The sequence below is a fragment of the Colletotrichum higginsianum genome, chromosome 2 (assembly GCF_001672515.1).
Source record: "Colletotrichum higginsianum IMI 349063 chromosome 2, whole genome shotgun sequence".
NCBI classification, from domain to species: domain Eukaryota; kingdom Fungi; phylum Ascomycota; class Sordariomycetes; order Glomerellales; family Glomerellaceae; genus Colletotrichum; species Colletotrichum higginsianum.
Window position 1 is genome coordinate 1,212,245 of NC_030955.1, and position 27,339 is coordinate 1,239,583.

Consider the following 27,339-nt stretch of genomic DNA (forward strand, 5'->3'; position numbering starts at 1 on the left):
CTGTCTTGATCTTATTGAACTAGGACCAAGCAGAATCTGAACAGCAAGGTATCATGTCCGAGCCTAGGTCGGTTGCCATTGTCGGTGGTACGTGGAGACTTGGGACACTTCACTCTTGACAAATAACTGATCGCCCACCTTGTTGCGTAGCGGGCGTTTTCGGCCTCTCTCTGGCAGTTGCTCTCAGCAAACGCCGTAAGTGCTTATTGCCGGGCGCCAACATCCTCTTCGACTGATTAGGTCATTCAGAATATCGCGTGACGGTATTTGACAGATATCGCTACGACGAGACTAACTACGAGCCCGATCTTGACGGCACAACTCAGGCGGCATCCGTCGACCATAACAAGATTGTGAGCCTTCTCGACCCAAAGCCGATATGTGGCAACTGGCTAAACGCGTGTACAGTTCCGAGCTTCGTACGGAACCAAGCTTCACTACCAGCGTCTCGCGCTTGAGAGCCGGGCTGCCTGGGAGAGGATCAATGAGCAACGCCGTCAAGAAGACGGTGATGCTGATTCGGACCTCTTCAACGGGTGCGGCATGCTTCGGGTTCAACCCACCGCCGACCTCGATCCGCTCGAGCGCGAGACGTTGAGCAACTTTGAACGGGACGGTCTGAGAGACAGCCAGTTCGTCAAGAGCGACTCGGCTGACCGCGAGCGTGCTGCCGAGCGCGGCTGGGATGGCAAGCTTCTTGGGTTTGAGATCCCGCAGGCTTCACCGCCGCAGACATACGAAGCCGTCCTTGACTCGCTTGCTGGGTTTACGAAGTGCAGTGAGGCGTGCGCCTACTTTTACCAGCTCGCCCTGCGTCAGGGTGTCACGTTCCACTTTGGTCCCGAGAGAGGCGCCTTTGACAGTATCATCGAGGACAGCCCGTCCACACCTGGCCGCAAGAGGGCGGTCGGGCTGAAGACGAAGGACGGGGTTTCCCATAACACCGATGTCGTTGTCATTGCCGGTAGGTATACGGGTTTCAGACTCGCGTGGTCTTGTGATGCTGATCATTACCAGCTGGGTCCTTCTCGACCCAACTTTTACCGGAACTGTCCTATCACCTAGAGTCTTCGGCGGGCAGCGTAGTCACCTTCAAGGTCGACAAGAAGGATTCGGCCCTGTGGGACAAGTACTCCCCTGAGCGCTTCCCGGTCATCACTTGGAGGAGTGCCGCACGGAATCCGAGCGGAAAAGACTCGGGCAGCGTCTACGTCCTCCCAAGGACCGCCGACGGCCTCATAAAGATTGGGTTTCGCGGTATCAAGGTACCTCGCCGCTTGATTTACGTAACCAGGGCCTCGGCTGATCAAGTCTATCCAAGTTTACCAACTTCCAATCCGCTCCTTCTGAGACGGGCTTCACGCAAGACGGGAAGTGGTCAATTCCTCTGCCACCCGCCGATTGCCGTGCGGTACCCGAACCAGCCAGAGAAGCCATCAGGAGATTTGTGTCGATTTTCTTGCCGGAGTTCGCCGACGCAGACTTCAACTCGACTAAGCTGTGCTGGTACACCGACTCACTGGATAATTCCTTCGTCGTATGTTCATCCCAGAATCATCGGGTACTCTTCCGTCACGGTTCCTTTGATACTGATACTCGCCCCTTTCAGATTGACCATGTTCCCACATACGCCGACGGAAGCGTTTTCGTGGCGACAGGAGGCAGTGGCCATGGTGCCAAGTTTCTCCCCGTTCTTGGCGAGGCAGGTTAAGAAGCTCTTTATAACACTGGCAAGTTGACTAACACTTTTAACAGCATGCGGCCGACATTTTACAAAACGGAGACCAGAGCACCTCGTTCATGCGGTCTCATTGGCGTTGGCGGGAAGGTATGCGCCGGGGCAATGGTCTCGAGGAGGGGCCCAATGGGCCGAGGAACATCGCACAATAGGGGTCTTCGCCCTTTCTTTTACCTTGACGCCTTCCATAACTCCTTCAATAAGAAATCGGTTGGATTGTAGGTTCTATGGGGCTCAAATGCATGCCGTCGTAACACCGCGATAGCCCAAAAGAAGATTATTCACAAGGCAGTAATGTCCTCTCCCTTGGCCATATCGATACCTATTCTAGGTGTCATCTTATCACGTAGCCTTCTTTGGCTTCCTACAGTATCAAGAGTATTGGATTCGTGTTAACCTCCCTTTGGGCTATCTCTCCGCAACGATTCTAACGATTGGGTGCTATGCCGTACAGAAAAACCACCGGTGCCAACCGGGCGCTGGAAAAGGTGACAGCAGACATAGCAACTGCATTTTGAACACGGGCGACGAGATGATTGAGGGTCATAGCAAAGAAATATCTGAATATTGCAGTGAACTGAAACCAGGGCGCCGCAGATGCCCTGGTCTTCTCATTCTCAAGAAGCGGCCTACTCGTCGTGGTGGTTGTGGTGCGCGGTATCGTGGCCTCGGAGAAGTGGAACTCGGCGGCATGGGGCATTGAGGCCGGCGGGCCGGGACTCCGGCATGGGCGATCCGGAGCAAAATTGCCGCAAGGAGCCCAGGATGGCGATTGACGGACTTGGAAGGACCGAATCAGAAGTTGATGATACTTTGTGTTTCTCACACCAGCCATTGCTCTTGCTGAGATGGCTGCTTTCCGACCCGGGTTTTGAATCTGTTGATCTGTTCCTTCAGTCCTATCGCCAGCGCAGACTGGATCACAACACCACGGCATTCTTTTGTGCATGAGAGGAAACATCACTGTGCCATTGATAGCCGCAGCGTACCGAGCTCGATGATGCGCATGCTAGCTGTAAAGGCCGCACGTTGTTAGCGAAGCTACTTGCTTACCTACCTACATGTAACAGTCCCAAGGGGGATCACAGCTCGCGTAACCTGTTGAAGAATAGTCAAGGGTTCGGAACGCCAAACGATAGTGTTTCCTACCGGGGGTGTGATAACGCAACTCGGGACTAGCAGCAAGAGGTGGTGGCGCGTTGGGGTCTTCTCCAAGTCGTCGGAGCTTCCACGCTGCCCGGTTTCTGCGGGAGAATCCAGGAGACATTGGACGAGGAGTGGAAACAAGGCAATGGTACAATCGCGTGGGCTCAAGGAAGGGCATCAATCGACCGGTACGATGGTACGAGAAGAAAGTTTATCCTTCACACGACTACCGGGCTCAACGGCAATGAGACTGAGAGGGGGGCGGTCCATCGAACGAGGTGATTTTTGTCTGTTGATTGCTACCCTACCTACCCTTCTCGATCGGCAAAACCCCACACCCATGTTGTCTCGCGTCATCCAGACGACCGTCGCGATATGGGTCCCGAAGCACGCCATCTGATGCATCGAGCTCGACAGCAACACCCAAAGCCCCCAAATCCCAATGGTCCGGTCGGTTGGTGACAAAGGGCGCAGACACCCCCCGCGCGGACCGTCAGAGAGTTTGGACGGTGTGCGTAATGAGGGGTAGATCAAATCATTTAAAGACCGTTTGCCTCTTTCTCCAACTCTTCTCTATTTCGAGACTGTGCCCGACATTGAAAACCATCATCCTCGCTTCGAGTCCTGTTGTTCTTCTTTGCCTTCATTGCGATACCCCCCAAAACAAAACACATACCTACCCCCGTTTTGATACCCTTAAAAAAAAAAACGCAGACAGCCATGGCGCCGGGAGCCCTCATCGACGAGCCTGTCCAGCCCGCCCAGGGCCCCTGGAAGGGCAAGAATGACGATGCTCCTAGAGACATCTTCCCCGATGGCATCCGGACGTCGGGCCAGCACAACCCCATCCCCGAGGCATTGCGCCCGTACGAGGACTTCCCCAAGGAGATCTCGGGCCCGACTGTCTGGCACAAGGAGGAGTTTGAGCAGCACCCCGAGAAGTGGACGCACCGCTTCACCCCGGAAGAGGTCGAGGAGCTCGGCCGCACATCTGATGCTTTTATCGCAAGCAACACCCCGCTGACGGGCATCTCCAAGGTACGTTCCAATGGACAGCCGTGTCGATTGTGACATGTCTCATCGGCGTCGAGAACTGACGACGACGGCCCGCGCAGGACAACTTCCCCCTTCCCACACTAGGCAAGCGCCTCGTCGACCTCCGTGAGGATCTCATCAACGGCAAGGGCTTCATCCTCTTCAAGGGCTTCCCGGCGCAAGAATGGGGCCCCCACAAGACGGCGGTTGGATACATGGGCCTCGGCACGTACCTGGGCTACTTCGTCTCGCAGAACGGGCGCGGCCACGTGCTGGGCCACGTCAAGGACGTCGGCGACGACCCGACGCAGATCGACAAGGTGCGCATCTACCGCACGACGGCGCGCCAGTTCTTCCACGCCGACGACGGCGACCTCGTCGGCCTGCTCTGCGTCCACCGCGCCGCCGAGGGCGGCGAGAGCGACCTCGTCAGCATCCACGCCGTCTGGAACGAGCTGCAGCGCGCCCACCCGGACGTCGCCGAGACCCTGACCAAGCCCATCTGGTACTTTGACCGCAAGGGCGAGGTGTCCGAGGGCCAGGAAGAGTGGACGCGCCAGCCCGTCTTCTACATCGAGAACGGCGGCAAGGGGCGCGTCTACTGCAAGTGGGACCCCTACTACGTGCGCTCCCTGACGCGCTTCTCGGACAAGGGCATCATCCCGCCGCTGAGCGAGGAGCAGCTGCACGCGCTCAAGACGCTCGAGGATACCTGCCAGAAGCTGGCGCTGCACATGATCCTCGAGGTCGGCGACATTCAGTTCCTGAGCAACGCGCACCTGCTGCATGCCAGGACCGCATACAAGGGTGAGTTTTGTTGTTGTTGTTTGTGTTGTTGTTGCGCAAGCCTGTGAGGACGACGTGAAGATGATCCCCCCCCCTCCTTCAAAAGACAGATGTGCTGATATGCGGACACCATAGACTTCCCTCCCCCGGCGCCGCGCCGCCACCTCCTCCGTCTCTGGCTGTCAACACCCGAGACCGAAGGCGGATGGGCGCTGCCGTTCCCCGACAGCAAGGAGCTGAAGCGCGGGGGCATCCAGGTCAACAACAACCCCCCTCGCGCGCCATTGGATGCCGAGTGAGGTCTCTTGCGATAGGAAAGGGGGGGAGTCGGCTGTACATACTGTTAGGACTTTTTTCTGTTTTTGGTTCTGTGTTTTGAATTTTTGGATATCGTACACATAGCGTTGATTGAGGATGAGGCAACCCACATGGGTCCATCTACTTTGAGGTGGGTGCTTCAATGAACGGCTGGGAGGAAAAACGACATTTTGTCGAAAAGTGAGCTTAGTTAGATATGCGGCCCACATGGATCAAAACAGTAAAAAACTTGAAGACCACAACTCATGCCACTTGCTGTGAACTAAGAGCTTCGTCTCAAATTCTCGCGTGAGACAACTGAGACGATGGCGAGAGGTTGTCCCGTTTACGTCCAGTGCATCTCCTACAACGGGCGGGAGGGTGGTGTGTGATGGCTGCGCAGCATTATGGGGACTGTGAGAGAACGAGGATGAGGGAGGGGATGAGGGAATGAGAGAACGAGCGACTCCGGTCAGTTCGCCGAAGTTTGGCGAAGTTTCCCGCGGGGAGTTGGCTTTTCCGAGTTCCCCGCCGTTTCCCGCTCGCGTCATCGCGGGGTCGCCCGCTGAAATCTATGGGACAGCACAGCTGTCTGTGAGTGAGTGAGTGAGTGAGTGAGTGAGCGACTGACTGAATGAAAAGACCCCGCCGGACTGTCTGTATCGCGGTGTCGGTTTAAGCATTCGGTCTACTTGTATCCCTTGCTGTTGGGGCATTGACAGTAACAGCTCATACGGACATGATGCTCTCACTGAGCATTCTTCTCGGCGGAACAAGCAAAGCACACTCACTCACTGCCCCTCAGTCTCAATATGAGACTGGGAGGCTCACTCCCGCAATCTCTCGTCAACTCATCTCGCAGCTGCAACTCAGGTCTAGGAGTCAAGCTATCAACAATCACCCCGCGATCTCGCTGCAGATAACGGTGGACCATCCAGTCCCTTCTATCCACCCGCCCGCGTTTACCCCTCGAGTCAGCATCCCGAGCCTTGGCTTCCACCATCCGACGTCGCTCTCAAGTGGCATCGCCGACTCCTTATTAAAGGTCCGACCCGTTCTCTGTCTCACTCCTTGATCGCTTGAATTCCACGACATCTCGCTTCATATTCACTTCCTCTTCTATTTGATACCCCCTTTTCCTTTTTTTGGAATAAAAACATACTCTGCAAAGACCGCCCCCACCCCCCTCTTACACACACGCTCTGCCCACCATGTCCCTCCTCCCTGAGCCTTTCGCGAGCATCCCTCGTGAGAATTTCCTCTTCGGTCCCTCCCCCATTGAGGCCCTCCCTCGCATATCCGCCGCCCTGGGCGGCAAAGTCAACGTCTACGCGAAGCGTGAGGACTGCAACTCCGGTCTGGCATACGGCGGCAACAAGACCAGGAAGCTTGAGTAAGTACTTCGTCCTTTCCCAACTCCCCCTCGTTCGCCCGTCAACATCCACCATGTCGTACTAACACCCCCACTCCCCAGATATCTCGCCTCCGACGCCCTCGCCCAGGGCTGCGACACGCTCGTCTCCATCGGCGGCGTGCAGTCCAACCACACCCGCCAGGTCACCGCCGTCGCCGCCAAGCTCGGCCTCAAGGCCGCCCTCGTCCAGGAGAAGTGGGTCGACTGGGAGGACGTCGTCTACGACAAGGTCGGCAACCTCCAGCTGTCGCGCCTCATGGGCGCCGACGTGCGCCTCGACCCCTCCAAGTTCGGCATCGAGCACAAGGACACGCTCGCCAACCTCAAGAAGGAGCTCCTCGACGCCGGCCGCAAGCCCTACTACATCCCCGCCGGCGCCTCCGACCACCCGCTCGGCGGCCTCGGCTTCGCCCGCTGGGCCTTCGAGGTCGAGGCCCAGGAGAAGGAGCTCGGCGTCTTCTTCGACACCGTCATCGTCTGCGCCGTCACGGGGTCGACCATGGCCGGCATGGTCGCCGGCTTCAAGCTCGCCCAGAAGAAGAACGGCTCGCCGCCCCGCCGGGTCGTCGGCATCGACGCCTCCGCGACCGTCAAGCAGACGTTCGACCAGGTCCTGCGCATCGCCAAGAACACGGCCGTCAAGATCGGCCTCGAGGAGGGCGACATCACCGAGGAGGACATCATCCTCGACGACCGCTTCCACGGCGGCATCTACGGCGTGCCGGACCAGGTCACCATCGACGCCATCAAGTTCGGCGCCAGCACCGAGGGCTTCATCACGGACCCGGTCTACGAGGGCAAGAGTCTGGCAGGCATGATGCAGCTCATCAAGAACGGCGAGATCCCCGCGGGGAGCAACGTTCTGTACGCCCACCTGGGCGGCCAGCTGGCGCTGAACGCCTACTCTGGCATGTAACGCATAGATGACTGATGTTGAAAATGAAAATACCCCTTTTGAGCCACTCTTGTGGATATTGTCGCTCCCAGCTTGGCTGGTTAACTTTGCTGTGCCAGTGGCCCGCCGAACTCACCCGTTGCACCACCGTCGATGGTTCTTGGTTCACTGGCATCTATCTCCGGTGTCAAACTGCCATAGTATATCATCCCAGTTCGGATCAATGTGAAATATGAATTCAACCCCATTTGAACATCACACATTTCCATCATCAACACCCTTCTCGGAGATTTATTCTGCAGCACATCCTACCACTTCCACCGACCGACTTGAGCTCACCTCGGAAACACCAAACACACGCATCAGCAGTTCAATGTCCTCCATTCAGGGCATCGCACTCATCACCGTTATCATCATCCTAGCCAAAGAAGTCGCACACAAGCTGTCACGCCCCAGGTCAACCGAGCCTCAGACTTGAACCATGGACACCAAGCCAGACATACGTTGGTGCCTCCTCTCCATCCCGTGGAGGATCTTCTGCTTCTTCATGTTGTTACCCTTCCGAGTCCTCAAGCACCTCTTCTTCGCTGAAGACACAGGCCAGCCTGAAGATGGCATAACGTGGCAGGTGCAGGTCTTCGACGCTGACCAAGCTCGCCGCGCCTACTACGTTGGTCGCCGGAGGGAGCAGGTCGACAACTACTGGTGGCGCTGCGCCCTCGAGAACGCCCGCCGTAAGCGTCTTCTACTACAGCAGGCCCCCGTCGTCGAAAGCAATTGCGAGATCGACGAGCCTAAGAAGTCTGTCCAGTTCGACGACACTCCCGAGTACATCCCGCCGACACCCGCGGATGATGAACAAGTCGCCAACGCGGTCCAGTCGAGGCCCGCGGAGCCCATCGTCGACGAGAAAAGTGCTGGGGGAAAGGGCGGTCAAGTTGGCTCGCACGGCGGTGGGATTTTGACCGAATGCAACCTAGATGAGGTTGTAGACAAGGTCTGCAAAGCGCTGCATCCAGAGGGGGCATAAGCCGGAGGCGTATCTGGTAGAATGGGAGAGGACAGAAGTGCCTGGACTGGGTCCTTATATCGGGTTGCTTGTTATCACTTGACGGGACGGAAGCAGTCCAAGTTGATACGCCTGAAGACATATTAACACATTTGCGTACACTCAAAGATTGCAATTACGCCGCCGCAAATCATTCATTGCCCTCTATCGTTACTACAGGAAGCATGAATCCCATGTTCGACCGGTGCCCTCATGAACCTCACCCCCATAAGTGGCGTTCAAATTGGATTCTGTGCCAAGCGAAGAGTTTGTGCGTATTAGTTTGGTAGAAACAGTGAGCCTAGCGGTAATAGATCCTCTTTGCCCTTCTATCCCGCGGACTCTCGGATGTATGTACTTTTAACACTCGCGCAAGACCACCAGTCAAGTCTGTGTTCCGAGAAATGGAGCGGTTACACGACGTTCGGTTTCCATCGGACTGCCTGACGAACATCTTCACAGTTCTACCATTGCCGTCGGTTTGATCCCACCAACCAAATCCGGAGAACCCGTGTCTCACGCGAAAATGTGACGCGTTCGTAATCGACGGGCACAGCCTCCGTCAGGTTGAGAAGGTCAGACGCCACAGACACCATGATCGGGCGTGCCGTTAAAGAGACATGCTCGGTTTTTGTCAGAAGCCGTCAAGGGCAGGGCGAAGCTTAATCTGCTCCTCACAATCCACTTCTATTCAGCCACCCAGGGCCCTCCTCGACTCCTCCCCCACTATCGTCATGGTTCCCACTTGGGTCATGTGTGATAGCTCGCGATCGTCGAGACTGCCTCGACGCGGAACCGCCGCACCTGTACCACACTGAGGCTTTCTTTCGCCCCGACAAGTCACGATGCAGACACCAGCCTCTTGTGTCCCCGGTGGCAATCCTTTTCGCGGCCGTGCTGTAAAAGGAAGGGAAGGGCTTACTCGTCGCACACATGATTGGGTTTCAGTCGTGGCGTGGACTGCAATTGGACCACGGGTCGGGTGCCTCGTTGCGTCGTGTTCGTCCAGCTCGGCAGTGGGCGGTGAAGGTCACGATGCGGGGTGTTTTGTCTCTGAAGAGCTTATAAGTAGGGCCCCAGACCTCTCAAGCCGTGGGTTACGGGGTGCATCTCTTGCCCCCAAGTCGTCGTTGCTTACAAACTTATCACGATGATCTCCGAGTCTGAGCGCCAGATTCGATTCCCAGCAGAAGAGTTTCGCGAAAAAGCGAACATCCGGCGCCTGTCACCGAAGTCTTATGCATGTCCCTTGTTGCAAAGTCTGAGACCCCCGTCTCCAGCCGGGACTCCCGCGTTCGTACGGCTCCGGTCTCGGTCTCCGTCCCTCACAACCGGACCGCAATGCATTCAGTCAGCCCACAGCACCCGGTCCGGGTCATCGAGGGGATGACTCCGCAAGACGAAACGAGGAAGCCGAAGCTGGCCATGGTCGACATGCCGCCGGAAGTACACCACATGATCATAGACTTCCTCAACGTCATCGACAGCACATGTCTCGGTCTGGCAAGCCGTTACTTTTATCAGCTCCACCGGCGTCGACACGGTTTCTTGCCGCTGTCTACGACGTGCCGGCCCCCAGGAGACCAGGGCCTGACTTGGCATTTGACCGGACAAGCCTTGCCTCTTCACCCGAGTCCAGACAACCCAAGCACAGATGCCGTCGCCAGAGTTCAAGCATCATCACATACCCTCATCCCTTTTCGTGCATTCCGGTGCCAGATTTGCGGGTTCGCGCTCTGCGAGCTGTGGAAACACCTCAGAGATTGGATGCCCCCAGGTCTCGAGTACTGTCCCGTGTTGGGGAAATACGCGCCTGTGCAAGTTGTCGACGCCGACGCCTACTGCTACAGGCTCAATCCCAAGAATGGCCGTGTCTGTGGAAAGCACCACTGGAAGGATTGGAAGAACAGGCGCAGGGCGATGGTAGGTTGAAATCACGGTTGCGGCATTGGCATCGTTTGTTCCTCAAATTGGGGCCGGATCATCGTGACGGCTGTGCTGGGTTCTGCGCGTCTCACTTCCTGAGGTGCTGCAATGATTATCGACGTACCCATGGACAGTTAGAAGCATGGATGGCGTGAGACGAAAGGTGGAAATGGCGTGGCAGGCTACATACACGTTAAGAAATCGATGGTCATGATTTGATACCACTGTCCACAGCTGACTTATAGGAGCATCAAACAGACACCCACATGACTTGGTGAGAAGCAACACGGCAACCCAAGACTGTTCAAATGATATAACCAAACCGTTTTGTCAACCTGTGCGGGAGAGCCCGGTATTGTCCGGCTTGTTGGGCCGGAGGCTCGGGGCAAGACGGGAGTTACGCAAATCCGCAAATCCGGAACCTCCCCACCGCCATGCAATCGAACGGTTCTGGCTGGGAACGTTCAGGGTCTCGCTCGTTCAGCTCCGCACGGAAATACCCTCGGAGGGAGATCGACAATCCAATCAGACGGGCTCGGGCAGCTGAATCTGGGATAGGTGAACCTGGCCTGGCCTGGCCCGCCAAGCAAAGTAGCCGCGATATTGCCCGGGGACGTTCGGATACACTGAAAACCTTATTCAGACACGTCGTTCCCCAAGATTCGGGAGGGCATGGGGCGGTCGGGTACCATTGAAATCTTTTGGTCCCTGCCCTCAGCTGTGATATGTCAGATATTGTTCCGCGAGATGGCCGTTGTCTGGCTTCGTGACAGAGAGACTAGGCTCTTTCTCAGCCCCAACGAAAGACTGCAGGGTTCACGCGAATACAGGCGCCTACGTTGTAGACAACAACTGCCGCCAGCGGAGGACCCAAGGTACTCCAGAATACGACCGCGGACCAGCCCGAGTCAGTCACGAGGTTCGTCCCAAGTTCTCGGGACGGGGGTGACCGGGATTCTCGGCCAAGCTCCGAGAGAGGGCTGGACTGGAAACAAGTGGGCGGAGAGGAGAAGAAAACACCACAGCACATTCGGAAGGGTGGCCGAGTTGGTTATGGCGCCAGGTTAAGGTCAGCTTAACATCTGTTTCCTGGTGGGGCAACCCGCGCGAGTTCGAGTCTCGTCCCTTTCAATTTTTGTGGTTTTGATGTTGGATGAGTGAGAGTAGGTATTGCTGGCGAAGGAAAATGTGGCGAGTTCGGAGGCGGGACGGACACATGCGTGCGTAGTCCGTGATGGGAATTATCACGGTTAAGTTAGAGTGAATGGGACAATAAGGTAGAAAAGATTGGTAAGTAACCGCAGGCGAAACTTGTCATAGTTGTCAAGTAATTTACATTTACGTCCGCCTATTTGCTGTTTGGAAAGAATAAAAGGATGAAAAGTCGACGGCTATTGGACAGATACCCTCTCTATTTTTACCCCTCATCGATGCCGAATCATGCAAATAATACTGTTTCTCGTTTGTAGGAATACATACACAAGGTAAGACGGCTTATATGCTGCGTGCAATCGAGTGAATGCTTTGCTCATCAAGTCATACACCTCCGCTCCCAATCCGGCTCGCTGCTGCTGCTGCAGGAGGGGGAGAAGAAGAAGAAGAGGAGGAGGAAGGAAGGAGGAAAAGAACCAAACGGACGATGCTATGAAGAAGGCAAAGGCCTGTTCTCCATCCACCCGGCGAGGTCGTCGAGCTCACAGCTGCCGCACCTGAGCAGCAGCCGTTGCGTATAGGGGACCTGCGCCTTGGCCGGCCCGCCGTCCACATCAACATTGCGGTCGGCGGCGGCGGCGGCGGCGGTGGTGACGAGGTCGGCGAAGCGGGCGTCGACGGTGTAGTCCTTGACGCGCATCTCTTCGGCCGGAAGCGAGAAGAGGCCGGCGTTGTCGCGCGTCACCTCGTCCATCTTGACGTTGTGCTCGCGCTCAATCATGCGCCGGCCGATGAGGTGCAGGTTGTCACGGGCGACGGACTCGGCGCGGGCCGTCGCGAGGCGCCAGATGATGAGCCAGGCCTCGTAGCGGATGTCGAGCCAGCGGCACTTGACGACGACGAACTCGAGGAGCGGGAGGTAGCTTACGCGGAAGTCGAACTTGTACGAGGCGTCGGCGGGCGGCGTCGGCGGCGGTGCCACGTCGTCCGGGCAGCTGTCGAGGATCAGCTGGGCGAGGGTGACGATGCGACGGAACAGCTCCTTGAAGTAGTCGTAGACGGACTCGTCGTGCGAGCGGCAGACGCTAATACAGATCTTGGCCGTCTGGTACTTCATCTCCGTTTCGGCGCAGATGAGCCCCTGGTGCTTGGGCAGCGGCTGGTCGGAGCGCTTGCGCGGGAACTCGACGAAGGCCAGGAAGGCGGCGTGCCACCGGTCAAAAGACGCGCAGATCTGCTTCTGCTCTTCCGACATGACGGGCCCCTTGGACGCGAGGCGCGAGTCCGTCTGCGAGCCCGGGTCCGCGGCGGACCGGATGTAACGTATGGCGTCGAGGATGATGGGGTCGACGGCGCGCTTGGGGAGGTAGATGCTGTTGCTCTTGTCAAAGGGGCCGAGGTTGTACCTGGGTCCGGGGCCGTGCTGGAGGTTGAGGGACGGGAAGCCGGGTTTGTCGTAGAAGCACAGCTGGATGATGCTGAGGCGGTGGAACTTGGGGACGATCTCGTCAATGGTGGTGCTGTCCAGCTCGTCATACTCGACGTTGTTGAGGATGTTGATGCCATTGGCGAGGTGCTGCATGGCCGCGTCGAGGCAGCCGCGCAGGAACTCGGTGGCGATGAAGAGTATGCAGCACGACAGGACGACGTCGACGTCGTTATGCTGGCTCGGCTCCTCGTCGCACCCGGCCTCGTCTCCCTGGCTCGGCGGGGTCGCAAATGGGTTCGTCGACGCGTGGCCGTCGGAGCCGTTAGCTGCTGCTGCTTCGACCAGTTCCGGTATGCTGCTGATGCCGGGTGTGAGAGACGCCGGGGACTGGATGGCGGAGGCCGGCCCGACGGAGGACAGGCTCGGCGAGGACCGGTTGCTGAGGGAACCGACCGAGGCCGAGATGTTGGCGAGCTTGCCATCGAACCGAGCCCTGCCATCCTCGCCGTCCCTCTCGGGCGCCACCTTCCTGGCGATGAGGCGGAGGGCCTCGCCGTAGCACTCGTCGGCCTGCTCGTTGAAGCCGCCGCCGGCACCGCTACCGCCGTTCGGCGACGACGAGGCCGACGACTGCGGGAACAGGTTGCCGATGGCGGCCATGGCGTGGCGGATGGCGGGCTCGGAGCGGCTCATGCGCGGCACGGCGACGTTCCAGAACTGGTTCTCGAGGTTCTGGGGCAGCTTGGGGGCGACATCGCGGGCAAAGTACTCGAGGGTGGCCCTCTCGGAGCCGCCCTCCCAGCCGGCACGGGCCTGGGCGAGGGCGTCCTTGAGCCGGGTCGTCCGCGAGCGGGCGCGGGCGATGGCGCGGTTGCTGGGGACGACGACGGCATATCCCTCGCATTTGCGGCCTGTGCTGGTGCATCTCACGCACGCCGGCTTTGCCTCGTCGCATTTCACCTTGCGCGACCTGGGATAAGAGAGAAGATTAGTTGAGGGGACACGTGTGTGTGTGTGTGTGTGTGTGTGGGTGTGAGAATGGGGACGGGAACGGAGACGGGAACGGAGACGGGAACGGAGATGAGGGCGGGGACTCGGTGGTGGTCACACAAGCTCTCCCGCTTTCCCCGGGTTCGTCCGGACTCTTCTCGGCACTCTGCCGATTCGGCACGTGGTGTTTTAAGTTGAGCCAAGGAAACACACCCAACAAGATACACACATGAGGAGGGCGGGGGGAGGAGGAGGGGAAAGGGGGGAGGGGGGGGGGACGAAGGGAAAGGAGGGAACAAAAGGGGAGGCGGCAGGCCAAGTCACTCACTTGCACGTCAAACACCCAGTCCGGACCTTGGGCTGACCCTTTCGTGTCATTATGCCTGCTCCGGCCCCGCGAGAGCTTCCCGGAGAACGGAACCCCCCTCCCGGGTCGGGGGGGAAAGAAGAGAGAGAGGTACCCGCAAAGCAAGGCACACACGGGGGGTCAGTCAGGTGTGCAAAGCCGCGTGGGTTGTGTTGCGATGCTCAAAGGGGGAGGGGTACCAAGACGGCGAACCCGTTTCGGGGGATGAGAAGGCTGGCTCTCTGACGACCTGGGATTCTAGAAGGAAAGAGAAGAAAAGAAAGAGAGAGTGAGTGAGAGTGAGGAAAAAAGAGTAAAGTGTGTTTCAAATTTCCGAGGGGGCAGAATTTCAGCCGCGCCAGGTGAGGCAGACAGATGGACAGCAGACAGACAGACAGACAGACAGACAGACGGACGGAGGGGATCCGGACACAGATGATAGTAACGGCCGAGTTTGTGTTGAATGGGTTTTGCTCTCGCACGAATATCCGTATAATCAGCCAAGACTCAGGGACGTCAGTCTCTCCCTATTCCCTCTTTCTATCTTTCTCTCTCTGTGTCTCTCTCTCTGCGAGTGGGCGGCGCGGGTTGCGGTGTCTATCTTCCCGCGTCAGTCAAAGTGTTCCCCTCTCTCTCTCTCTCTCTCTCTCTCTCTCTTTCTCTCTCGCTCTCCTCAATTTGGGGGCCGGCCGAGAAACTTACCCACCAACCGGCGGCGCTTCTGTAGTCTGTACCCAAAATGAGATCCTGCTGCTGCTGCTGCTGCTGCTGCTGCTGGCTGGCTGCTGCCCCTGCACTTGTCACCTGAGGGATGGATGGGCAGCCTACAGGCGGCCTTGCTCTCTCTGGCCTGGCCGATCCAGCATGGCGCTAATTTGTCGTCACGCCCAAAAGTAGACTTGGCGACGGGACTGGGGGGTCACTTAGTTAGACGGGAAGCGAGGGACAGACAAGGGAGGGGGGAAGGGGGGGGGCGTTAAACGAGAGTAGCAAACAGCAGCAAGCGGTAGAGCGGCTGAAAGTGACTGGTGTCTCGTTCTCGGATTTGTACTCTAATACTCTGTACTCCTCTCAGAAACAAACTCGTTCGGACTTGTTGGACGGGAGCGGCAACGATCATGCAGAGATCCGTTTGTATCACAGGCAACACATGCAGACCTGATGCTCCCCCCCCCCCCCCCCCCCCCGCTGCCGTTGAGGCCGGTCAACTCCCGCACACCCAAATCAGATCATTTGAATTGTCACGAGCTAGACCGTTAGGGCTCGGATAATGACATTGAGAGAGTTTAGCGTCTTGGATTCGTCTGGATTCTAGACCCTGTCACTGTCACACGCTCGGCCCGGGCTCAGCTTATTGCTAACGGCCGACCAATGAACGACACGACGCCAGGGGGGCGGGACAATGGAAAAAAAGGAAGGGAAGAGTAGACGAATGCAGACGACAATGTCTCCTCCCTCTTCAGGTCTCGCATGTTGCGCCCTGTCTGTCGCCCTTCCCTCCCACCCCGCCTCGCAAAGACACGTTTCTGGACGCCTCATGGGAACCCCACCAGGAGCAACGGCTTACCGGCAGATGGCTGGGCGTTCTCTCTTCATAAAAAGACCGAGCAAACGGTGGGGAACGGGTTTGTTTATTTACGTATTGTCTATTATGCTATAGGACTAGTGCGCTGTGACTGTCAGACGCAATCAACGAATACAAAAATCGGACTACGAACGGGTGGATCGGCAGTCGGACAGGCTCAATCCAATCACAGCACCCTGAGCGTGTGATCACGATCGTTTGCATATGGCTCGCCGAGACATGGTTTTGTCAGTGTGTGTTGCGTGTGTGTGTTTGTGTGTTTGTGTGTTTGTGTGTTTGTGTGTGCGGTACAATTGTATATGCCTCACTGGCGCCCCGGCTGGATAGTTGAACGCGAGCGGCCAAAGCTCGCGATTGATCCTGCCATAAAGACGACCAAACCAGAAAACCCAGACAAACCCCTGGTTTTGTGGTTCCGAGAGAACTCGGGTCGACGTTCCAGGTCGTTAAGTGTGTTCTCCCAGGTTCGGAAATTCTCGCTCTTTCTTTTTGTCTTTTTTCGCTTCTCCTATACTCGCATGATTGAGCCGAGGTCGGCTGGAAAAAAAAACGACCCCAGCCGGTTCTGGGGGAAGGGGGGGGGGCGCTTGGGGGGTATTTGAAAAGAAAGAGAAAAAAGAAATTCTGCCCAGATAGGCTGACGGTCTCGGGCAGAACAAAACGGAATTGTGAAGCAGAATCGCGGAAAGGGCGTGCTCATTGCTGAAACCCTCCACAAGCCCGAGATTGCGATTTTGTAACCCCAAAATAACGGTGTTGCAAAGCTCGGAATCCAACACTGCTGGACATGAAAGACGGCCATTGATGAACGGATGGCCCCGTGGGTGGGCTCACTTACAGAGGTCGGTCACAATAGTAAACGGGCCTGTTGTCAACCAAGAGGCCCGGATGGCACCGAGGGGGGGCCTCGGCATATCTATCGTTTGAAACCGCTAAAAGAGAAAATGAGAAATACCGGTGACAATTGCCGCAAGTTAGCCGCGGGCTAGGAACTGGGCGAGAAACAGATCTACCTTTGTCGTTGTTCGAATAGGAAGTGCCTTTGTTGGGATCATGCCTGGGGAGAGGAACGGGAAAAACACTGCCAATATAGTGTACAGTTGTGGGATGCCCTTCAACATCAATAAGACCCGCCTTGCTAGCTCAATCGGTAGAGCGTGAGACTCTTAATCTCAAGGTTGCGGGTTCGACCCCCGCGTGAGGCTCAAATCCTCACCGCGATTGACATAGTCATTCTTACGGGTTCTTGATTTTTTGGACTTTTAGCATTATGGGTTCACATCCAAAATAAGTTCAGCCCTCATGCAGCGTATTCTATCTAAACTTTGTAAATTGCTTGCTGGTGCAAGTGAGCTCTGCCTTGGAAGCAAATAACTGTATGCGTTTTGTATTTGATGAGTGACTGACTGGTGCGTGCGGTTTGTGTTGGCGTGAGTACATCCTTCTTTCTGATGACCCTTTCCAGACAGAGCTGTGTCGAGAACGTTTGTCAATCCAGTCTTGTTCCAGAACCTGAATCTTTCAGCATGTCCGACACTTTACTCATTCCCTTCGTTTCTTCCTCTGCAAGGAGTATATCCTGCCGTCTTGGATGCTTTTGCTTGTTGTCCCGTCTGTTTGCGTCAACACAGCCTATCCCTGCGTCCATGTCAAAGAGAATGTTTTCGCTGGACTCGAGCGATTCTCCAAATCATTAACGGCCACGAGCTCAGACCTTGATCCTGGATGTCAAGAAGTGCCATGGGCCATCATGGGACCAACGGTCATGACGAAGCAGTGTGAGATCTTGTTTCGTCATTGTGTCCTTCATGGTTATCTGTGCTGGACGACCGCTCGCGCCTGAAGACTGATCTATCCGACACCGCTTTTCTCGGCCTATTTCTTTCTTGATCGAAGCCAGAATTCTGCTGACAGACAATAACGGCCAGAAACTGTGCGCGTCGTTTGTTCAACAGCATCCGGAAGCCCCAATGGAGTTTCAACGACTGCCGGCCGAGGTGCTCGTCGAGATTTGCCGCCATCTCGTCGTCCCCATGCACAGCAGCCGCCACGGTCACGGCCCCGTCATGAGGCCAGAGACTGAAGAAGCCCTCGCCTGCCGGGCGACCCTCGCGCGCCTGATGCGGACGTGCCGCAACCTGCACGACGCCGCCGGCTGCGTGCTCTACTCCGGCTACTATCAGCTCTGGCATCCTTCCGCCGCGTATCGCTTTCTCAAGACGCTCGACCCCCACAGCCATGAACCATGCTACGACACGACAACCAAAAGACCACCGGACCTGCTCTCCTTCGACGACACTCGCCGCCATCTCGTCCGCCACCTTGACATCCACGCCAACCTGGACCGCCGGACCCTGAACAGCGTCCCTTGGACGGGTCAGCAGGGAAGCATAATGAACGGCGCATGGATCGAGACGATGGCGTCCAGGCTGGGGATGCCATTCCCCGAAGGCTGGCACACAGCCCGTCTTGTGGGCGACGAGAACACGGGGGACCATGCCGCGGAGCACCTGAACCAGCTTCTCCTGCGGTACCTCTCCGACCTGACCAGCGTCAACATCACCCTTGTCTTCAACTGGGACTTTGACGTGCTCGAGAAATGGATCAACGAGCAGCAGGAAACGGAACAGCAGCAGACCGAGGACGACGGGGAGGCCGAGCCCTTCGCCCCGTTCCGGAACCTCCGACACCTGAAGGTCCACCTGCGGTGCCTCGAGGCCCGGAGCTTCAACTGCCTCAAGGTCATCATCAACAGTGCCCCGTACCTGTCGACGCTGGAGATCTACGACTCCGTCTCCTACCGGCCCCAGCTGCACTCCCGTCTCGAGGCCCTGCGGGTCCTCAAATTCGACCAGTGCGCGATGGACCGGAACGCCATGCGCTTCACCCTCACGGCCGTCCCCAACATCACCCGTTTCGAGTACCGCCACTCCAACTCCAGCCTGGTCGTCGGCAAGCACACGGCCCTGACGCCGCGAATGCTGCGCCACCTTCTGAGCAACGAGTACGAGCTCACGCGCCCGGCGCCGCTGAACGCGAGGGGCCAGCTCGCCAAGGCCGTCCTGCCGGACCTTCACCTCCAGCTGCGGGCCCTCGTTATCGCGTTCCCCGTCTACGAGGGCATGCGGCCCTGGGGCGACGACGAGACGATCGACAGCCTGCGCCATTTCGCCAAGCTGCGGAGCCTGAGCATCGACAGCGACAGCATCGCCCGTGGGCCGCCTCCGGAACCCCGGCACATGACGATCAGCAATCTGGAGGACATGGTCCCGGAGACCCTTGAGGCTCTGGAGATCACGCGCGTAGGCGGCTTCTTCCGGGAGCTGGTCGAGACGAGCCTGCCGAGCATGGCGCGGGCGGTGAGGAAAGGCCGCTTCGGGAGGCTGCGGCGCATCGATCTCCTCGGCTGTCCGGATGTCCAAAAAGTGAGAAACGGTGTCCAACTCCGTCTCCAGAGAGTGTTTGAGAGGCGACTGGGGCCTACGATATCGGTCGCGATCCTCGGCGAGGAGGATTGAATAAGGGTCTCTGGTTGTGACGCGGACAGAGCGGTCTCCTTTGCGTGTCATTATCGATATGTCACATGCGGCACGGAAGATAAACTCAAACCATGAAGATTGATGTTCGTTGCCCGGGACCCAAGAGTGGGAAGTGGTCTGTTTATTGAAAATGGTTTCCATGAGCGGAGGGTCATCGCGGTCATCGCATTGATGCCAGTGTGGAACTGGTACCTGGCTGATCAGCACCTTTCTAGGCCTAGGATGAATACCTGGAGGGACTCTGTGGAACAAAGAGGGGCCAGAGATGGACTTTGACATCTACACATTCCTCCCGGTTATCCTCGACTCTGGACTGCGCCCCCCCCTCCTTCATACCCGGCGGCCATGTGACATGTCCATCCATATCAGCCATCAGACTAGCTTCGTGATTGATGATTCCTTTGTACACATGCTCCGGGTCTGAACCATTGCAAGCCGGTATTCCTCCTCGTCGTTCCCTTGCTGTGTCTCTTGGGCCCCCTTCTTCCACTTCTGCCCCCAGCACCCAATAGTCGGCACGGAGCCCTGCGCCGGTCGCGTATTCTCCTGCTTCCCGCCGGTGAACAGCCGCCTGAGTGCCGGGGCGCAGCCGCAGACGATGGCGAGGTTCACCTCGAGGGCCGTCCAGACCCAGATGTTGAACCCGTCCCAGGTGAGGTCGTACGCCGGGTCGACAGCGTAGCGGATCTCGACCTGCAGGACCCAGTACGTCCGCATGACACCCGCGACGACGACCACCGTCCCGAGGCCGAAAAGGACGACCAGACTTATGCGCTGACCCAGCGGCATCCGCAGCCGGAACAGGGTGGGCATCGGGAGGAGGTAGACGGCGACGTCGGTCAGCACGTTCGTGATGCCCTGGCCCGCGAGCGGCGGCCACTCCGGGATGCAGTTGCCCCAGTCGGCGAAAAGCGTCCAGTAGTGCCAGATGGGCCTGAGAGCGCAACTTGTCAGCCTTTGGGATGATGACCGTGTCGAGACGCGCGTGACGGCTTCGGGCTCACTCACATGCACTGAGTCCACAGGACGATGAGAAACACCCACGTCAGGGTGAACACGAGGCACCCGGTCGCCCAGGTGAGACGCTGGAACCAGGTACCGGGCGCCGCGAGCCTCAGGTAGCTTGCGAGGATCGAGAGCTTGCTGAGGCCGGATGCGAAGAGGAACAGGGTCTGCGCCGCCATGGATATCTGCTCGGGGGGGTCGTCAGTTTCATAAAACGCCTCCAAGGCGAAGAGGTCTTCGCTGTGCTTGCCTACCTGCCGGCTCTGTCTGATCAGCGACAGAGGTATGTCCCAAACGTGCAGATTCCAACCGTACATTTCAGTTGCTGGTCAGTGAGAAGTGGTCCGTTAGCGGTGAGCTCGACGGGTATTGCGGGCGGGTGGGACAAAACGGCTTGCTTCTCACCTAGAATCACGCAGATCGTCACGCCGATGCAGAACACCATTCCCGCGCACATGAGCCAGTCGTCCCACCACGTCTGGCGGATCATGAACATCCTGACGTACATCCGCAGGCACAGACACGTCAGCGCGAGTCCCAGGAACGCCGTTTCGATGATTAGCAGCCCGGGACCACGGTCGACCGGGTTGATGTAGTTTGGCCGTGGCCAGTTCATGAGGACGTCGATGGGTGGGATTCGCATCGTGGTTGACTTGCTGCGGTCAGTGCCTTCGTGAGGTCTCCTGCTCTCTCAGTCGAGTTTTCTTTTTGTCTCGAGGGTCCGAAGCAGCCTCACATAGGAAAGACTTGGCACATTAGACGATGTCCAAGTGAAGGCCTCGTTCCAAGGGGGTTCGCAGCTGACGAACTTTATCCTTCGAGCCTTCTGCCGAATAGTACGCAGAGATTTTCTTCTAGACCTTTGGAGAGAGCCTTTGGGGACGCAAACCCCGTTTACTTGGCGTACATGACGGTTCCCTAGAGGATGAAAGAACATGTCTCGGGCATCCCAATGCATCGCGAACGCGGACGGAAACGGCACTAGCGGGCATTCAAAGGGCATTGGGGTTACCGGTGGAGCCTTCCTTTCGATAAATGACACCGATTCCCAAGCCAGTTTTCCAAATCGCTCCTTTCCTGGCTTTGGGCTAGTTGACTTGGGTTAGTTCGGCACATGTCTTAACCTACTACTGTCTTGGTATCGCATTACCGACCCGAAACACAAAGACTCGGCAGTTGCATGGGGCTGGTATGTGGCTGGCCAAGAAAATAGCATGCGCAAATATGTGTGTGTGTGTGTGTGTGTGTGTTTGGTATTCCACGGCCGTTGGGTGACATCTTTCCAAGGCCGGGGGGGGGGGGCAAGACCGGGAGCCCTAATGAGTGACGACTGATGATGATGATTTACAGAATCAGTTGTCGAAAGCGAGTTCAATAGGTTCCATACCCAACAGCATTCGGATGTTGGCAGAAAGTTGAGAGGTCCAACAGGCTTCTCGTCGACATGCAACCTGGACTATTTTGTCATCATAGCCATAGCAATGATGGGTGGACGGGTTGTTGGGCCAAAAGCCGATTTCCCGAGTTTCTGCTATCACTCTGGACTGACATGTTTGAAATCATCGGCTGAGTTACAACCCAGCATCGCCGCAACCGTTTCGTCATAATAGCTACACATGCGAACATCCCATCTACTCCTTACACCACACCCCAAGGACCTTCTCCGGTCGATCTCCTCAATCAGAGGACGTACCGGAACATCGGCTATAGATCTGTCAGTACACGTCGATTCACACTTCGGGCTGCAGGGGTAAGAGCACTCACGTTGGTCTTGTCAGTCGCATCCTCGAACCCCAGGACCTCACCCTCCCTCTGCATCTCGGCAATCTCCTCTTCGGACTTGCCCTCGAGCAGCTTATCGCGCTTCTTGTTCTCCAGCACGTAGATGAACCGTAGAATCTGGTTGAGGACGAGGTTCAGGATGAAGCCGCACAGCATTGCCACGATGCCGTTGTGGTAGGCCGGCGCCTCCTTGCTCTTGAAGAACTGGGGGCCCGCGATCTGCCCGATGCAGTAGCACACAAACACCCAACCCGAGGCGACGGAGCGCTTCGTGCCGCCGGCGATGTTTGTCGAGAGGAGCCCGAGGATGACCATGAAGCCGACGGGGTATGACCCCAAGAGCCACACACCGACGAGGCGGCCCCATTTGTTGTCCAGGTGGAGCTGGTTGATCAGTAGCGTGCCGATGATCTGGTCAAGTCAGCATCATGGGAGGCCATTGTGTTTTACAGGCGGGCGACCTACCGGTGGGATCATGGCAACCGTGCCAACGTGCAATCGTGAGCTAGAGATCTTGCTCGTCAAGAAACCGGCACCGAGCTGCGTGACGACCTGGACCGTAGAAAGGGGCAGGTTCATCAGCGTCGTCTGCAGGGGGCTGAACCCGAACCCCTGGATGATCAGCGAGCCGAACGCCAAGCCCCCGGACGCGATCGCGTTCACAAAGGAAATCAGGCCCAGGATGATGATGGCCGGGTCCGTCGCCGCCTCGACGACCTGCGCCATGACGAAGGTCCTGCTCCGGCCGGTGCCGGTGTTGTTCGCCGCGACGCGCTGCACGGCGACGACCCTCTCCTGCTCCGTCAGCCACGTCACGTTGGCGGGGCTGTCGGGCACGAAGAGCGTAAAGACAACACCCCAGACGACCGTCATGGCACCGAGGATGAGGAAGATGTACTTCCACGGCGAAAGTGAGCCCGTGATGTGGCCGATGCCGTAGGCCAGCAGCGTGCCGATGAAGCTGCCGACGCCGAGGAAGGAGACCCAGAGCGCCGAGCGGCCGGCCTGCTCCTGGCGCGTCCACCACATGCCTGTGACGGCGACGAAGCCCGGCGAGATGGTGGCCTCGGTGGCGCCGAGGAGGAAGCGGACCGACGCCAGCCCCGCGAAGGAGCTGCAGGCCGCCGTGGTCATGAGGATCGCGCCCCAGAGGACGATGTTGGCGCCGAGGAACTTGGCGACGGGGAAGCGCTGCAGGACGGCGACGCCGGGGTACTCGGCGACGAGGTAGCCGAAGTAGAAGATGCTGCTCGCCCAGCTGTACTGCTGGCCGACGAGGCCGTTGTCCGGGATGATGCCGTAGACGGAGCTGTAGCCCAGCGACGTCTTGTCGATGAACTGGAGCGCGTAGGTGACGCAGAGGAAGGGGAGGATGCGCCGGTCGAGCTTCCTGAGGATCGAGCGGGACTGCGCGTCGTCGAGGGGCGCCGAGTTGAGGGCCGAGGCGGCGAGCGCGCCGGACTCGTCGGTGATGTGGTGCTTCGAGACCAAGTCATCGTCGGCGGCGGTGAGGGCACCGGGGGCCGGGTCAATGGCCGAGTGGGTCCGCTTTTCCGGGTCCGAACCCGGAGCTTCGGGGGGTGGTGCCATTGTGATGCGAGACAGCGGAGACTTGGGCGGGGGCTACTACAACGGTTTCCGGGCTCTTGGGTCGCTGGGGTTCTCTTACAATGGTTGAAATGAATCAACAACATTGTCCGTCTCGAGTATTTGGGAATCGTTGCCCTTTATCATCAACAACAACCGACCTGGACGAGGGCGTTGTGGGGTCATGCCCGTCGGAGGACTTCCGACCATCGGCAATTGGACATCTTCATTAGTCTTATCTTGAATCCGCGCCGTGTGTCTCCATGCAGCGTCAATGCCGGCGGCAATTGTATTCTGTCCATTCTTTCCTGCGACAGGAGTTTTCTCACCGGTACGGGACGAGTCTGATGTACTATCTAGTTGGAGGGTTTCCCTTAGATTCACCCACGGCGACCAACCAACTTGAAGGCCTTCAGAGAGAAAGCCATCATCTGAGCAGTCAACTCTGTAGTAACATTCTAGAGACCTTGGGAGGAGTATTAGTAACCGCGAAAAAGGGCTTCCAGTGTACATGCGTCCTCGTCCCGCCCTCGGAAAACATCAGGAGATCGTCCTGCGCAACCGGCGCGCGCTCCCAAAGGCCGGCGCAGGGATCCCCGACAGGTGATAACGGCAAGGGTCTGCGCTGCTGCGGGTAGATATCTCCTGCGGGGAACGGGCTACATGCGTCCAGGGGGGCCGACAAAAAGTCGCCGCCCTAATAAAGTCGCTGCACAATTCCGATTGCGTACACAAAACCTGAGAGGATGACCCCAACTCCCAAAGAGGAAGCTGTGTTGGAAAAGACAGACGTTTGAGCGCCAAAGGGGTCAAGCGCCTTGGCGAGGTTAAGGTGGTCTCGTCAGCCTGCGGGTTTGGAGAGCCTCGTGGCTTCATCTTCATCTTCATCTTCATCCAACCACCTTCATCCACGACCCCCGACGCACCAACTCACAAGTCTTGAGCGCCTTTTGAAAGCCCCCCTTGAGCTTCATTCAACACACATGTAGGATGCACCATTTCAAAGCGCGTGAACCACCACACCGACGCGTCTGCTAACACGCCCGCCAGCACCTCGCCACAATGGCCAAGCAAAAGACCGCGCCCGTCGCCTCATCAGCACAAGCCAGCGATGGCGGCGCCTCGACAGGCCAGCAGCAGCAGCAGGCCGGAAGCGGCCGCCCGGCGACGCAGCTCGAGCAGCTGGCCGGGCTTCTCGTGCCCCCGGCCTGGGCTCGCCGGATCATCTTCGTCGCCGTCATCATCTACCTCACGCCGATGCTTCTCGCCCACTGGGTCGACACGTCAACAAGGATCATTAGGTTCATCCAGTCATTCACGTCGGGCAGATGATGATGGTCGAGCGCCGGGAGCTGGGAATTCTCCCTTTTTTTCTTTCTGTTTTTCTTCTTTCATTTGGCATGGTTCTTCGCTAGCGTTTTGTGTATACTTCAGAAACGGGAATGTCTCGTTGCCACAACCAGACATGTTTGGTATTAGAGAGAGAGAGAGAGAGAAAGGAGTTTACCTTGGTCAACTAGTTTCAGAGCCGCAGACCAGCCCAAAAACACTAATCAACACGTTTGGAAGCAACCCACCATCTACCCTCCAATCGAGGGCACATCCTCACCATCTGGCCGCCCGCGCATACTCGTACGCCGCTGACGAAAAGGAGCCCCAAGGCTCCGGCTTCTTCCGCGGCGCGTCCGAGATCTTGTAGCCCCGGAACTCGACGTTCCTCCCGATGTACGGGAACTCGTAGGCCAGCCCCACGAACTCGGCGCCCTGATCGTCGAGAAAGTCGAGATGCCCCGCCTCGGTCGCGTCGTGGATCATGCCCTCGCCCGTCTCGCGGCCTCGCATCCTGCAATAAACCCGGCGGGACAGAGACGGCACCATCCCCGACTTCTTCTGCTTCTTCCCCTTCTGTTTGGTCGGTCCGCTCTCGGCCGCGCTCGTCGCCTTGCGTTTTCCCGAGGCGACCTTCTGCGCCAGGCTCGGCTCGTTCTGCTCGAGGTCGTCGGCCGAATCGGACTCGTGCCCGCGGTCGTCAGACTCATAGTCATCTTGGGAGGCTTCGGAATCCTGCTCGCCCTCGATGTCGTCCAGGAACTTGAGCTTCTCCTCCGAGTGGCTCAGGACCATGGTCCCCTCGAACAGGCCGAAGTCATGCGCGGCGAGGTGCGTGCCGCCCTTGGTGATGGATATGTCGAGGGTGAGCCGCGTCCCTGTGTCTTCGTTGTAGGCGTCGGCGGCTTTGCACCGAATGATGTAGGAGCCCTTGCACTGCTCCGTGTCGAACGCGGCACGTTTGCCCCTCTTCTTGTCGTGCCCCGTCCGCTGGGAAACATACCGTCGATGGGACTCCATTGTCTCCTCCCAGATGGCATCCCGCGTCTTCGTCACATTCGCCCGAGGAGCACGGCCTCCTATTTTCGGCGTCTCCTTCATTCTTTGGGGCACAACACCACCTTCTTCGTACGCGAGGGCCACGACCGAGGTGTAGTCCCAGCCGATGCAGGTTGTGCCGGGATATCCAACGCTGAAAGCATGGAGGTCAGGCACAAGCCCAACCGAGGCTTGAAACTTCGACAGGTTTGTCAACCCACGGAGGGCCAGCGGTCGGGGTGTCTTGGTCGCGTCCGGCTTCCCGTCCGTCAAGAAGTAATACTCCAGGAACCGGTCCATGTCGCAGTTGGCCTTCTACCCCAGTGTTGTGCACCTGGCGAAGGCTTCATCGCCATGTCTTTCCTTTGCCGCGTCCCAGGAACGAGCCTGGTCCTCCCACTCATGGAACATGACCTCGTAGTCGCGGCGCATGCGCTGCTGCATTCGCTCGATTGCTTCCGGGACGACATCGCACTGGGGAGGGGGCGCGGCTGTCAGCCAGATATCGCGGGTCACTGTCGAGACATGATGGATGGACACCTCCATCGACAAGGCGAGCCGCAGGGGGAGAGAGGCAAGATGCGTTGCTTACCTTTCCCGAGTCGACCGCCTTCTCAAGAACTTTCCAGAGCCGATCTAGGGACGCTTTCGCAGCGAACTTGATCCCGTAGTGCGTCAGTTGAGCAGCGAACCAAGGCTTCACGAACAGTCGGCGCGTCTCGTCCAAAATCTCATCCCGATCACTCTGCGTGCGGATCTTGTCCGGGTAGTGTTCCGGGTGGAGGAGCACCGCCACACGTCGGCTGTCCATGCGCTCGATCCCGGCCACTGTGAGCCGCTTATCTTGGCTCAGCTGAAAGCCGTCTCGCTCAAGCACCGGCGGCTCGGGACGCATGTCGTCATTGGTCTCCATTGCTCACGCTACAATATCCCAGGAGAACAAATGTTGTGATGAGCCGAGAAGTCGGAGGTTGGATCGCGATATGGAGTGGTGGATGAGAGGGGGGGGCACGCTCATGTTCATGTGGGGTGCGCGGTCAGGGTCGTGTCTTGAATGCGGATGAGCCCCTTGCTAATATGAAGCAATTTCCAGCAATTCGTAACTCTAATTGTGCGTTACAAGATGCTCCTTCGGCCCAACTTATGTACACGGTCTGTCCATCCCGCTCGCGTTGACCACAGAGGTTATTCCCATTCACGGCCCGCCTTGAGCGCTGTAACGTTCAAGGTACTCATCAAGGTTCGATACGGCAGGCGGTAACTGCTGTTGAG

At 57.8% G+C, this 27,339-nt stretch overlaps 12 protein-coding genes across 12 annotated transcripts; 7 read left to right on the forward strand and 5 right to left on the reverse strand.

The window, feature by feature from the left end:
* Nucleotides 1–53: 53 nt before the first annotated feature.
* CH63R_02125 (FAD dependent oxidoreductase) lies at nucleotides 54–1,711 on the forward strand (the record flags this gene model as incomplete). Its single annotated transcript, XM_018297100.1, has 7 exons — nucleotides 54–87; nucleotides 151–195; nucleotides 250–353; nucleotides 409–964; nucleotides 1,018–1,265; nucleotides 1,322–1,537; nucleotides 1,610–1,711. The coding sequence occupies 7 exons, from the start codon at nucleotides 54–56 to the stop codon at nucleotides 1,709–1,711; spliced, it is 1,305 nt and encodes a 434-aa protein (XP_018161916.1).
* Nucleotides 1,712–2,165: 454 nt separating this feature from the next.
* CH63R_02126 (uncharacterized protein) lies at nucleotides 2,166–3,005 on the reverse strand (the record flags this gene model as incomplete). The annotated part of the gene is made up of 4 exons (XM_018297101.1): nucleotides 2,166–2,653; nucleotides 2,728–2,747; nucleotides 2,800–2,836; nucleotides 2,888–3,005. The coding sequence occupies 4 exons, from the start codon at nucleotides 3,003–3,005 to the stop codon at nucleotides 2,166–2,168; spliced, it is 663 nt and encodes a 220-aa protein (XP_018161917.1).
* A 599-nt stretch (nucleotides 3,006–3,604) lies between these two features.
* On the forward strand, nucleotides 3,605–5,004 carry CH63R_02127 (TfdA family Taurine catabolism dioxygenase TauD; the record flags this gene model as incomplete). Its single annotated transcript, XM_018297102.1, has 3 exons — nucleotides 3,605–3,922; nucleotides 4,000–4,726; nucleotides 4,841–5,004. 3 exons carry the CDS (start codon nucleotides 3,605–3,607, stop codon nucleotides 5,002–5,004), a joined length of 1,209 nt encoding a protein of 402 aa, XP_018161918.1.
* Nucleotides 5,005–6,213: 1,209 nt separating this feature from the next.
* On the forward strand, nucleotides 6,214–7,332 carry CH63R_02128 (1-aminocyclopropane-1-carboxylate deaminase; the record flags this gene model as incomplete). Its single annotated transcript, XM_018297103.1, has 2 exons — nucleotides 6,214–6,395; nucleotides 6,477–7,332. 2 exons carry the CDS (start codon nucleotides 6,214–6,216, stop codon nucleotides 7,330–7,332), a joined length of 1,038 nt encoding a protein of 345 aa, XP_018161919.1.
* Nucleotides 7,333–7,792: 460 nt separating this feature from the next.
* On the forward strand, nucleotides 7,793–8,341 carry CH63R_02129 (uncharacterized protein; the record flags this gene model as incomplete). Its single annotated transcript, XM_018297104.1, has 1 exon — nucleotides 7,793–8,341. One exon carries the CDS (start codon nucleotides 7,793–7,795, stop codon nucleotides 8,339–8,341), a length of 549 nt encoding a protein of 182 aa, XP_018161920.1.
* A 1,359-nt stretch (nucleotides 8,342–9,700) lies between these two features.
* CH63R_02130 (F-box domain-containing protein) lies at nucleotides 9,701–10,291 on the forward strand (the record flags this gene model as incomplete). Its single annotated transcript, XM_018297105.1, has 1 exon — nucleotides 9,701–10,291. The coding sequence occupies one exon, from the start codon at nucleotides 9,701–9,703 to the stop codon at nucleotides 10,289–10,291; it is 591 nt and encodes a 196-aa protein (XP_018161921.1).
* Nucleotides 10,292–11,927: 1,636 nt separating this feature from the next.
* CH63R_02131 (C6 finger domain-containing protein) lies at nucleotides 11,928–14,234 on the reverse strand (the record flags this gene model as incomplete). Its single annotated transcript, XM_018297106.1, has 2 exons — nucleotides 11,928–13,836; nucleotides 14,185–14,234. 2 exons carry the CDS (start codon nucleotides 14,232–14,234, stop codon nucleotides 11,928–11,930), a joined length of 1,959 nt encoding a protein of 652 aa, XP_018161922.1.
* A 3,523-nt stretch (nucleotides 14,235–17,757) lies between these two features.
* On the forward strand, nucleotides 17,758–19,305 carry CH63R_02132 (uncharacterized protein; the record flags this gene model as incomplete). The annotated part of the gene is made up of 1 exon (XM_018297107.1): nucleotides 17,758–19,305. One exon carries the CDS (start codon nucleotides 17,758–17,760, stop codon nucleotides 19,303–19,305), a length of 1,548 nt encoding a protein of 515 aa, XP_018161923.1.
* A 393-nt stretch (nucleotides 19,306–19,698) lies between these two features.
* CH63R_02133 (Integral membrane protein) lies at nucleotides 19,699–20,974 on the reverse strand (the record flags this gene model as incomplete). Its single annotated transcript, XM_018297108.1, has 3 exons — nucleotides 19,699–20,260; nucleotides 20,335–20,656; nucleotides 20,737–20,974. 3 exons carry the CDS (start codon nucleotides 20,972–20,974, stop codon nucleotides 19,699–19,701), a joined length of 1,122 nt encoding a protein of 373 aa, XP_018161924.1.
* Nucleotides 20,975–22,011: 1,037 nt separating this feature from the next.
* Nucleotides 22,012–23,703, reverse strand: CH63R_02134 (putative Vitamin H transporter; the record flags this gene model as incomplete). The annotated part of the gene is made up of 3 exons (XM_018297109.1): nucleotides 22,012–22,035; nucleotides 22,096–22,524; nucleotides 22,579–23,703. 3 exons carry the CDS (start codon nucleotides 23,701–23,703, stop codon nucleotides 22,012–22,014), a joined length of 1,578 nt encoding a protein of 525 aa, XP_018161925.1.
* A 1,059-nt stretch (nucleotides 23,704–24,762) lies between these two features.
* Nucleotides 24,763–25,032, forward strand: CH63R_02135 (uncharacterized protein; the record flags this gene model as incomplete). The annotated part of the gene is made up of 1 exon (XM_018297110.1): nucleotides 24,763–25,032. One exon carries the CDS (start codon nucleotides 24,763–24,765, stop codon nucleotides 25,030–25,032), a length of 270 nt encoding a protein of 89 aa, XP_018161926.1.
* Nucleotides 25,033–26,382: 1,350 nt separating this feature from the next.
* Nucleotides 26,383–26,980, reverse strand: CH63R_02136 (uncharacterized protein; the record flags this gene model as incomplete). The annotated part of the gene is made up of 2 exons (XM_018297111.1): nucleotides 26,383–26,541; nucleotides 26,660–26,980. The coding sequence occupies 2 exons, from the start codon at nucleotides 26,978–26,980 to the stop codon at nucleotides 26,383–26,385; spliced, it is 480 nt and encodes a 159-aa protein (XP_018161927.1).
* Nucleotides 26,981–27,339: the final 359 nt, after the last annotated feature.